Source organism: Pleurodeles waltl, chromosome 10 (genome assembly GCF_031143425.1).
Source record: "Pleurodeles waltl isolate 20211129_DDA chromosome 10, aPleWal1.hap1.20221129, whole genome shotgun sequence".
NCBI lineage: Eukaryota > Metazoa > Chordata > Amphibia > Caudata > Salamandridae > Pleurodeles > Pleurodeles waltl.
In genome coordinates this window covers 950,776,464-950,789,366 of record NC_090449.1, presented here as the reverse complement: position 1 = coordinate 950,789,366, position 12,903 = coordinate 950,776,464, and the positions used below count along the sequence as shown (strand labels likewise).

At 41.8% G+C, this 12,903-nt stretch overlaps 1 protein-coding gene across 1 annotated transcript in view; it reads right to left on the bottom strand.

Annotated features, from left to right (window-relative positions):
• SLC39A12 (solute carrier family 39 member 12) overlaps positions 1-12,903 on the bottom strand; it is a 340,836-nt gene that overhangs the window by 49,610 nt on the left and 278,323 nt on the right. Inside the window, exon 10 of the mRNA XM_069211762.1 lies at positions 1,277-1,355. Within this exon, the coding sequence (XP_069067863.1) occupies positions 1,277-1,355 (79 nt within the window). The remainder of the gene's footprint in view (positions 1-1,276; positions 1,356-12,903) is intronic.

Sequence of the window (12,903 nt, the reverse complement as noted above, 5' to 3'; positions counted from 1 at the left end):
TGAAATGTTGTTAGGGAGTCTGCAACAAGGTTCTCAGATCTTGCTTACAAAACGGAAAATACATCATTAATTGTAAGACGATGAAGCTCTTTCATAATATTGACGACAAGCTGGACTGTTTTTGAATATTTCGAGGAATTGGACATTCTGTCTGAACAAACACCCACACATTTAATTTGAGATCGGAATCTAGAAGAAAACGGCTCTCTAACATGTCAGTGTATTTGTGAATGTAACTATATTATATTGTATTAATAATAATATGAAATTGTTACATGAGAAAAATGTAAACATTTAATTTGCCTTTGTTTGACCATATCATCACAAGGAGAAGAAGTAATGAACAACTAGAAGTGATATGTTTAATGGAATGGTTTGATGTATTTTTCATATATCTGTGGAAATATTTATTCTGAAATGCTTCCTTATTTGGGGTAGATTAGACACTTGCTAACAATCAATGTGCGTTTTATAGCTCTTATTGAAAAAAACAGTTTTTGGCAGGACTATTTACCAATGCTAGCCGAATGTACCTAGGAACAGATTTTCACTTTGCTTCATAAGCTCATTAATATATTTTGATACAGTACTTTCATCAGTTTGAAACTGAGAAGGGGCTACACAAGTCATAAAACACAAACGGGCCTATGTGCTTGATTTAGCTTTTTCATATATTGCATATGTTGCATTACCACAGATAGATGTCCACAAGAGCAGAGTTCACTACCCCACCCTCTGACCAGGCAGTTAGGCAACAGACCTAGAAATGGTACATGACATCAGGCAGGAAGGTCCATACTAGAAGAGCTGGTCAAACATGGAGGAATGGAACACTTGCTAGGAATTGCAACAGTGCAAACAGATGTACAAAACGACAAATACTTTACTGTTACTCCTTTGCAAATGTAAAGTCATACAAAGAAACTTGCCTAAAAATGCGTTTGTGGCATTTTAAACTCTAATATCTTTTATTTTTCTTTTGTTACATAAACGGTTTTCTCCCCCCACCCCCCTCCCCACCCCCCATCGTTTCACACATAGCCCTGACACACTGTGGAGCTGAAAGTGTCACAACATGTTTACAGGAAGGTATGGAAATCAATTAATCGTATCAATCGAATGGAGAGGTACTGCAATGGTGATAGGATTCTGAAAACAAGAGATCCTGCATTATTATGTGTTCTAAATTTACCTACAGCATTTTAATCGCTACAGGTCTGTTAATTAGCACTTTACTGTGTTAAACGTTGCTTTACCTTTTAATTCTTTCACTTACTTTCCCTTACTGCTGAAATATTTGCTGGTGTAATATTAGCCACCGGAATGTCAACTCCTTCAGAATCTTCTGGGCTTCTCTGATTAAAAAGAAACATAAATTATGGATAAGAGTAGTTTTCAAGCTGTCACACATTACGATTTAATAAAGCAATGGCTGTGCAGCTGACAGGTAAGTATGAAAAGTGGATCGCTGCGCCCTTAAATAGAAAACCATAAGCTAGCTGAGCTACTAAAATGAATATTTTCCAAGAGGTAGTTGAAAGAAATGTGCATTAACAACACTGAGACTCAGAATAGTGCAGGGATTCTTTAATACTACCAACCAACAAGAGCAATCAGGAAAACAAGAGAAAATAATCACAAACTAAAACTCTCAGGGCCAGATTTACAAGGCCCTAGCGCCTCCTTGCACCACATTAGCATCATTTTTTAAAGCTAATGTGGCTCAAGGAGGCAAAGAACGCTGTGCCATATTTCCGAAGTGGTACATTTCATTTATTGCTCCTCTTTGCAACCCCTTGTGCCACATTATGCCTGTGCCTGTCATAATGTATGGAAGGGGGGTGTTCCGGTCTTAGGAGGCCCGCAAAAATGGCCTAATGAAAGCTACAAGATTTTATTGTGCCATTTTTTGTGTCATTTTTAATGCCTGCTCAAAGCAGGAGTTAAAAGGACGTACCCATTGAAATCAATGGGCCTCCTTGCCCTTTGCTGCACTAGCATCAAAATGCTTGACGCTAGTGCAGCAAAGTGCCACAATAGCATCATAAATGTTGATGCTATTGGCCTAACATGAGCCATGGTGCACCATACTGTTAGTACAGTGCACCCTTGGTGTTGTTAGGTGGGGTAGGGGTGCAAAAAATCTGGTGCATCAGTACTGATGCGCCAGATTCTTGTAAATCTGGGCCTCAGTTTCTCGTCACTCACCTTCTGTATTATTTTGGCCAGTTATATATAACCATCATTCCTTACGTGCCACCTGGTATTCCTAGTTTACTGCCCTGATCTACACCCTTAGGGTAGCACTTTCTGCAAATGCTTTTACTACTTTTCAACCCTTCCTAAAAAACTTAGGGACTCGCTGTTCAATCAAAAAGAAAAATATAAGCCACATAAAGGTGCTATGAGTCAGCCATCTTCTGCCATTGTTTTGTTGAAGTGTCGTTCACATTTCAGATCAGCCAACAGTACGTCCTTCATAGACTGGGGCTATGGGTATGTCCCATTCGAGAATTTCTGTGTTGGTAGTGTCATACACATTTTAGATAAGCCCACTGGGAGATTCTTTGGGTCAAATAGTGGTGAATTTAAAAACTAAAACGTGTTTTTCCATTACATCTTTGGGAGACCCTGCCAAGCTCTGACCATCACTCCAATGAAGAGGCTACAAATGATATGTTTGTACAGTTTTTTAACCTCCTCTAGAGGAAAGTGAGCAATTATAAAACACCTCTGGTAAACAAATACAAAGACTTTCCATTTATGAGGTATATTTTCAAAAACATTTAACTCTCTTATCAACGTGAACCCACCCAACACACTTTTTACAATACTGAAGTGAGATTTCAGAAATCACCCATCTGAAGAGTTGTCCTTTATTTAGGAGCATTAGAAGATATGAAAAAAGGAATACACATTTTTGTGTATATGCACATTGCGGCCTACTTAACATCTTTGTATTCTTTTCTAATTTGTTTTCTATGGATTCAGTATTAAGGCACATACATTCGTTTGTAAGCTACTGTAAACTTGAATATGATGTACAGTTAGTAGACAGCATCTGATACTGATAAAATGCATTTTAAACATGGGGGTACTTCAGTAAACATATAAAGCAGACACCAAGGCTCCGACCATTGGTAAAAGAAAGAGTCTGAAAGTCAAAACACCTAGGCCAAGTACTGACATATGTCAGAAATGCAATCCTCTACGTCAGGTCCGTTTTAGTGCTACTGGTGCCCGGTGGGAAAATCTTTTTTTTTGGCACACTCCTCCATTACCTCCGTTTCCTCGGATTCCCTCACTACTACCATCCGACTGTGTCCGTCATCTCCTCATAGCACCTCTCACACCTGCACCTCATTTGCTTTATAGCCCTACTCATACCAGTGTAGTGTCAAAGCACTTTATATCAAACACAGATTATACAGAGACAATGAATCATACGTCTGTAAATGAGTCTATAGAAAATGCTACAAAAGACAGTGAGGAACCCAAGGAATAGGAACCACATTACATCCATACTAGTAGGCCGTATATTTTAAAACTGTTTGGTCTTTAGAAGCACAAACTCAGAATTTAAACTGAATCACAGTGGTTGGGGTTGGCTTTACTAATCCGAATGCATTGCTACCCAAAGGAACCCTTTTTGGCAACAGTAGGATAATGAAAGACTGGGGAAAAAACATAACGTTATAACCTATACCATGCAGTTTCCAATCAGCTCTTTGATGACAGTTCATAGGTCACTGTCCTATGTCGGGATAGTAATTTATGAACTTCATATAACAAAAGGATCTCTGTAATAAAATCCGTAACCCACTGAGCTACCCACATAAAATATAGTTCTGTGATCTGCATGGTACAAATGCACCAGGCTTGTTATGCCTCTGCCCTACTTTATGATGAGTCAAAACTGCCACGAGACAAAAGTCCCATCTCTTTCCAGCAGGAATATTAATCACCCACGTTATCTTAACATTTTTTAAGTTTCACTTCTGTAGTAGATTTAGGTTTATTTATCTTTACTACAGTAGTGAAACTGCTGGACACACAAGGAACTCTGAAGCAGGTGCTTTAAACCCATAAGTTATTTCTGAACACTGCGCCCCTCTTCTGCAGGACTTTGTCATACACGTAAATTCCGCCACCTAGTTGGTCGGATTTTATAATGTGCAATACTCATCCTGCATTATATGTTTTTCCTGAAAAAATGCATATTTCAGTGTTTACAGCACCGAAATAAGCATGGCCTGATATTTTCTGGGAATATGTCCCTTGGCAGCTTTTGACAGGTTTTACCTGCCAAACGTTTCGAGTGGAAGTGAATTTTATTGCACCTTGTGTTTACCGGGTGCAATAAAATCTCTGCAACTCAAAATTCCTAAATGTGTGGTACTGCAATTTACTACCAGTGGTGGCTGTCATGCATTTAGGGTGGTGGGGCTGGCAAAATATGGGTGGCTTAATATAATAATTTTAAAAAGGCACTTACTTTACTGACTTGCCATCATGTCCTCCTCTCTCTGGTGTCTTCTCTACTCGAAACTCCATACCCAGGATCTGCATTTCCCAATCCTGGGGCTGCTCTTATGGTGTTGAGCTGCATGAGAGAAGCATCATGATTGGAGGGAGCAGCCTCTCTCAGCACTCTTGAGAGCAATGGAGGCCTGTGTTAGAGAAGTTTAAAGTGTGTACGTCAGGCTGGCCGTCACCAGACGACCGGCCAAAGGGAAATGCACACTTTAAACATAGTGCGCAGCTCCCTGCTGCCTCTCAGCAGCAATTGCCCCGCCTCGTCCTGACACTCAGTTCAGGACGGGTAGCTGAAAAATAAAATGGTAATATATAAACCTTATTAATATTTTATTTTTCAGCTACTCTGATTTTTTTTTCAGTGAGGCAATGTTCCTCCATTCTCATGGAGGAGCCGCTCCTGTGCACTACACATATTGAAATAATATGGGGCACTCAAAATGAGGCACCTATCCTAACATTTTGATCCCCCCTGCCTATGTTTATGAATAAAGAGGTAGCACCATTAACACATCTGGGTGACATGGTTTTGAAAAACTTATATCAGTCAGATGACAATGTTCTCTTGGAGTATTTCAATAATATGACACAACTATGGTCTCTGGGATGAAAGCTTGGGGGGTTACTTGACATTAAATATAGTTTCCTCCCAAGTGTGAATAATTGTATTGTGCTTGGCACTACGCTGATTGAAATAGGCCAGGAATAGCACAATAAGGTAATGGAATTTGTTTTTGAAATTCTGTGGTTAAAAATAGATTATATGATCACGTATGACGCAGGCATTTTGAAGTTACAAACAGGGTGTTGGCTTGAGCATTTTAAATGTTTGGTATGGAGATGATTGTTGGCAGTAAGAAATTAATTTCCAGTTGCCTTGGCATCAGCAGAAGCTAGAACTATGAGATTTCATCTAAACGTGACTCATTCTGAATGCCTAAAATATAATTGCATGGACAAAAAACTAAATATCAAAGAAGCTTGATTAAATGAAGAGTTTTAAAAGATACATGGAATTTTCATCTTGACGGACTGGGAAAATGGAATCCAAAAACTCATAAAATGAACTGGGACAAAATAATCTAACAACTCATAAAATGGTTACACATTACCTATAAAATAGCAAGACTAGTTATAAATAATTGCTAATGATTATGTTTATCTGGCCAATTTAAAATCTCCATCTCGTTTTAGAAATTGTGGGCATCCTATTGAAGGTCTCGGGTCATCAAATGGTAATTTCTACATTTTAGGTTCGGGAATATTCTTGTACTAATATCAACTGATCCACAGTGGATCATAACAAGTCTTGTAGAAAGTATACAACCCAGAAATAATAGGCAAATATCAACAAACACATTTTCGACTACTGAATCATTCAGAGAACCCCTAGGTAAGTTCACAATTATTGATTGCCATACTTTTAGACATGGCAGCCTTGGCGTGGTATTCCCCCAAACTGTTTGCCTTCACCCCTGCTGTTTGCTGGATTTGTTTATGTTGGCTTTAGGATTCTGTGCACTTTACCACTGCTTTACCGTGTGCTCTTTCCTTCAAACATGGTGAGACAGGCCTACACCTAATTGGCACATTTAATTTACTAAATGGTGCTGTCACGTGGGCTCTCATTATTCTAAATGAGACTACTGGATTTCTAGGTAGCAGGATCGATAACGGTGTGGGGGACTGAGTCTGACCCACGTGTAAAGAACTCTGTCACCCTAAATCCGTTTTTTGCTCCGGCTAACTAGCAGTGCCCCATTTCTCCCATGTGGAAGGAAGGATTTGGCAGCCGAGCGCATGACATCTTTGGAACTTCTCAGGGAAGTCGTGGTTACTCAGATCAAAACCAACTCTCTTATTTCCAATATGATCTCATATACAAATGTCAAAGACAGTATAAGTTTTATATAATGTTTTAATAAAACGACTGTATTTTAGATATTAAGGCGTGAGCCGCAATAACCAGAACGATACAACACAGTAGGATTGTAATAGTTACCAGGAGAGTAAAACATAAAAACAAATCTATCATATTGTCAAACAGTTTCTACTCTCCCTCTGCTTGTTTTGTCTAGAGCACAGCATGTTAAGCTTCTAGCTTGCCTATTAGAATCACTGTGGATACATCAGCCCTCATACCTGAGCAAAGACCTGTGATCTTGGTTCAGCATCTGCAACTAGGCAGTCATCGTCAAGTTGTGGTTCCCTGGTCGGAATCTCCCTCTTGCGTGTATTGGGACAAGGAAGTGATTTTATAACTAACATGTCATCGTGATCACAAAATGTCCCTACGCAGGAATGCCAAGTCTAAACTCTTACCACGTCTATCGGCAATGTACCAGACTGTATCCTTGACTGAAGCACAGAGTAAATATGTTATGGAGAACTCCAGTGCTGAAGTAAGCAAAACAGTATGATATGAATAAAAAACAACACCGTAGAACTGGCTATTTGAAAAATAATAGTACGAAGCCTAATAAAAAGTATGTAGAGCAAAGTGCACAGAGGCTCTAAGCTGTCAGCAAATTAATAAAATATATTCAGGGCAAAATGCACAAGGGCCTAAAGCCTGAAGCTAAAGCGCAATGAATACGTAAAACTAACCACACTACACCCTCCCCTTGTCGGTAGCAAGTGGTTCCAATAATATAAAAGGATGCCCTAAATATAAACAATACCCAAAACAATTATTTCGACAAGGTGAGAAGACAACAAAGTCATAAATTTAGGTAACATGTGATCATAAAGCCAAATTCAATATAGTGTCAATTTCGTAAAAATCCAATCGTCAGATAGAAGCAATAGAACGCAGGAGTTCCTCCACTTCGATATATGTCAATATCTGAAGATCCACGTCACAAAGTACCATGGAGCAGGTGTGATCCAAAGCCCCAAAACCATTCAGGGCGGCACCCCGTGCAGGGCCTATGAAAGAGACAATACCATCTTCCTCCAGGAAGGGAATCTCATAAACTGCCTCACGAAGCAAACGCATCCGTAGTGCACAAGTCTGGGAATGAGCCCTAATCGGGAACATCAACAGATCAGTATCGACCATTGGAGGGCGCTGCAATGAGAGACAGAGAGCCAGTGCATGTTCAAACGAGCACCAAAGGCATCGAAACACGGGTTGCACACAATCCAAAACCGGTCTGAATGACAGAGACCAGTCACACTCCAAATGTCCCAGGAGTGTCGCTCCAAAATGCTGCATCATGCGTTCACGACACAGCTGCACTGACGGGAGCAGCAATACAGGATCTCGTTGTGACGGGACAGCCATTGCGAAAAAATAGCAACAACAGCAAGAATCCAGCCAATAAAGCCAAAGTAATCGGGAAACCCCCAAAAATGCTTCCGAAAATAGAATGTATAGCCGAAGGTATCAAACCGAATATGGAAGAGAAGGTGTGAGCGAAACCAACACCAACGACTTTGAAAAAATGTGCAACACCAGCAGTGCTGGATGCATTAAATATACGTCCCACAAGTTCACCGAAGTGATTCGGAAAGTTAGTATTCAAAAGGGACTGTATCTCCGCCGATGACCTTGCCACCTGAAGTGCGTAGGTCTCGCTAGCAGATGTAAGGGCCACATGCTTTTGAAACAATAAAGCTTTGAGCCGACTCAACTTGTCGAAATCAACCTTGGAAGTAGCAATATGAGGCCAGATGTCCGCTACCTCCCTAAATTGAGTGGGGGGAAACAACACATTCCCGCAGCACGTAACGGCCTTGTTGACAACGACGATGTAAACTATTCCGGCACGCATGCCACAGCAGCGTTCGCTGTTAAGAACAATGTAACTGCCGTTAGAAAGCACCTGGAAAGTGTTTTTAATAACCGGGACTGGAACTCCCTTCAGATAACAAGCTAAGTTAGCAATCGAAGCGTTACACGCCCCGTGCAAGGACAGCTGTTTACAAACCATTGAATGGCTGACAGAAGCTTCGCATTCGCTGCCGCTAAGAAAAACCTCCTTCAAACCATTAACACATCTGTACTGAAAGGGAAGGTCCCACACCTCGTGTATGTAACTGTCTCCCAATAGTTCATATCTTCCCACCGGAATGTGTTTCAAACACGAAGTAAATTGCAAAGTAGAGATAGGCAAATTAATAACCCCATGAATCAACCATTCAGCTGACGGAATCTCAGCTACAGTGAAAGGCAGTTTCTCTAATTTCTCAATATTTAACATAACATATGTTGCTTCCTTTTTAGCCATCAGTTGTTGTTGACGAGTCAAATTAAAAGAGATAAAGATCTCTCTGGCACGAACGTGCTGCCATGGAACGCGACCCGCCTTCAAGGTCTGAAGAGTCCAACCCAGCTGCATGATGGACCGCGTCTGACTCTGCCCATGATATAAAGAAGACATATCCGATTTAATAATGTCAATGGCAGAGGAAACAATGCTGTCAATCGTGTAAACACGTTCAGAAAGGGTATGCATGCCATTATCAACAACAGACAAAGTCTGCATCAGATTTTCTTGATCAATCTGCCTCAACCGGGCTGCAGCCTCTTGTTGTGAAAGCTTCCAAATCTCATTATAAACCTCGTATAAGAACCTTTTCTTCCGTGGTACTTTGGGACCTGACAAAAAATCTTGCAAATCAGTATTATTAGACAGTAACATGAGATGTGACTTAACTGCATCCAGCGTGGACGACTTCAACCATTGCTGACAAAGCTTCCCCACACTGTATGTAGTTATAATATCAGCATGTTCTGGTGAAACGTAACGAGGGTCTGCCCTACTAGTCCTGAACCCCCCTGAAGAGGTGACAAAACGTTGATGACACATATTAGTGTCTGCAGGCCATAATAACCACCCGCCTGGATGTAACGATGAAGTGTTAAGCGTACCATTCTGGATCCAATGTGTAGTGGTGTCCATAATAGTTGTAACAAAACATGTCACCATGATTATCTCTAAACTGGTAAGCATCTTCATCGTCATAGACAGTATAATATTGCAAATCCGTTAGCATAGAATCTACTGTCTTCACATCCCAATCATCAGAAACAATACCAGGTATAACAATATCATTCATTGATAATTTGAGGACATACGGTATTTGAATCAATTCAGTGGGACCATATATATCAAACATTACCTTATCCCACACAATTCCATCTGGAACTGGTATAGCAGAAATGTTCACTGTGGACAAGTCTCTTCGAACCATATGAGACGAAAAATGCGGTTTTAACACAGTCTACACGTGCTCAATGTCAGATCGATCAGGAAGAAAATGACCATGTATTATCAGAAAAAAAGTAACCACAAATCCCAACCATAATAAAATAGTCATCACGGCCAAAAACAGCCAAAAATAGTTCCAAGGAAAAACAAAATATGTTCGTTTAAGCCATCCCAGCAGCCTTCGTGGACCGTGGACAGAAGACATCGAGGACGAGGAGCCGGACCCATCATTATCAGCGTCGTTGAAGCAGCCAGAAGCAGTTCTAGCAAAAGGTGCAACTGTGAAAGAAGAAGCAGATGGAGGCTCTCGCCGTGGCACGCTATAAACCACATGTTCAGAAACGTTAGTAGAACGTACAGCAATTTGATCACAAGATTCCATATTAATCGCCGTCGGTGGAACAATCGCAAGATCATCATCCACCCTCCCCAAGCTCGGAGAGGAAACAGTGTCGGTGAAAATCACCTGCAGCGGGACCTCTTCCCCAGTAGTGAGAGGGATTCCGGAACTACTGGGTGTCCCTCTTGGTCTGCTGTGCAGAATCGGCCACATGTTGTAACTTGACATTATCAATGGAAACAGAGCGATTTCCGTTGGCCCCTCGCAGCGGCGGTAAAATCACAGTTCTCGTGCCGCTCACCCCCAACACAGGGACAGGTTCTCGATAAGAAGGAACAAATTCTTTTTTAACTGCGACCTTTTCACGCACTAGATCCCCAATCCTGGGTATCCAACCAGTAGGTGTTACTGGCTCATCCTTAATTCCTGAGGAGGCAGCACTGGCAGAAGAGTTAACTTCACGGAATTGTTGTAAATCCTGCAAAACAGTGACACGATCATTTATGTCAAAGGGCGTATCTGCCGCCTCCACACCAGGACCATCTAGATCAGGAATATACATTTGTGTTCCAAACAGGCACTCATATGAAGTACGACCCCCCAGTGACCTTCTAGGCAAGTTATTAAGTGCTCTCTGTACTCCATATAGGTGGGCTAGCCAACCACGACCCGTACCTATAACTCTGGCCGTTAAGGACTGCTTTAAATCACAATTTAAATGCTCCACGACAGAATTTCCCTCGGGATGAAATGGAGAGGAGAATTGGAGTTGGACCCCCAACGAAGCCATGGTGTCCCTGAATGCCTTAGAGGCAAAAGCAGGGCCCTGGTCCGAATGAAAAGCTGCGACTGCAAATATATCGACAAAGATGCGCAAATCTGTAATAACAGTGCGAGCGTCAGCCGAGCGTTGTGGCCATACCCATACAAATCTGGAGCACGAATCTACAGCAACCAATATATATTTGTATGCACTATCTGGTGTCAGCGGACCACAATGATCCAAGTACACACACTGTAATGGTTTGTTTGAAATCAGAAGGGGCGTCTGCTGCGGGCGTCTTGCCGACGATGCTTTAATTTGTTGACAAACGTCACAACAAAGGACATACTGCTTCGTCTCTTTATAGAGACCAGGCCACCAGTAACGAGCCTGCAATAGTGAAATCGTGGCAGCCACCCCAGCATGTGCAGAAGCCACCCCCTCATGTGCTGCAGAAATTAATCGAGGTCTCTCAATTTTATTGGGAATTTCACGTACACCAATGCCTGGAATTGTAACAGTAGCATTTAGCGCACCATCCAAGCAGTAACTATATTTTGAAGGAAATCCTTTAGGAAAGGGTGTGCCATCAGCCGTAGCTTTTATGGCAGCTGAAATTTCTGTGTCTGGTTTGGAACTCGAACGAGTCACTGCGGCCACAGTGGCGACAGCCACTGCCGATTTCGCGGCTTCATCAGCCAAAGTATTCCCAGCAACGTGTATTCCAACGCGCTGGTGTCCAAGTGTATGCACAACATGGACTTTAGGAAGCGTTTCCTTCAGATCCGCAACCTTACCCCACAACATTTTATGCTTAATAGTGCTGCCTTTAGAATCTCTGAACCCATTCACCTTCCAATAGTGTAAATATTCGTTGAAAGACTGCACACAGTAGTAGGAGTCACAGACCAGCAAGGTTAAAAGTGCCGGATCTGCGTGCTCCAACGCTAACAATAGAGCTTTGAGCTCAGCCAGCTGTGCCGTGCAATCTCCGAAGATAGTAGTATAAGTATGTTGGGGGCAGAACACTTCCCCCTCCATAGTGCCGCTCACCACCGCACATGCAGCAGAATACTGTTGTTTAGTCCCAACCGCTGGTTGCGCAGAGCCATCAGTATACATGACCACTTCATATTGGTCAATAGGCAACGTACCAGCAGGAACAGGGTATTCTATTTCGTATTGAAGAAATTCTTGAGTCTGTAGTTTAGGGTCAAATACATAATCTACATCAGTGGCTGTCAAAGACGTAGCCCATTGTATCCATCGCGGGTGTAAAGCTTTCGAATTAGGAACACTCGCTTTTGTAACAGCCTCTAAGGCCGGAACCGGGGAAACGACAACTATGCGTTGACCCTGGGCCAGCGGTCTTTCTTTAATAACAGCCATCTGTACTGCAGTGAGAATTTTCTCAGTTTGTGCAAAACGTTGCTCTGCAGCAGAATACAAGTGAGACTTGTATGCAATCGGGACAGTCTCCCCTTCATTAAAGGTGACATAAGTAAACCCAACAGCCCCAGGTATCACCCTGATCACTAAATGTGTCTTATTGTCCTGTGTGTGTAAGTGTTTAACTGCAAAGAGATCACTCTGTAATTCTCGCAGTATGTGTGTATGTTCAATCGTCCAAAATTTACTCGAAAAATTCGGGCGAATCAACTCGTATAAGGGTTTTATACGCGTTGCATAATCAGGAACGTAAGTTCTGCCAAAATTCAGAAACCCCAACAATGACTGGAGCTTCCGAACCGTATTATGAGGCTGCAATAAAGCACATTTCTCCAAAAAATGTGGCGCTAGGCTCTTGCCCTCACTCGACAACTCATATCCCAGGAAAATGACACTGAGGAAGGCAATCTTTGATTTCTTAAAATTAAACTTATAGCCAATATCAGCAAACCCCACAACAATGCGCGATACACGCCTTAGATGTTGCAGAATCTCATCATCTGTCAGATATATGTCATCAACATATGATAATGCTTCAGGGTCGAACTCATGCAGCATTTCAGTTACACGATCCGAAAACAGTCCTGGGCTATTCTTAT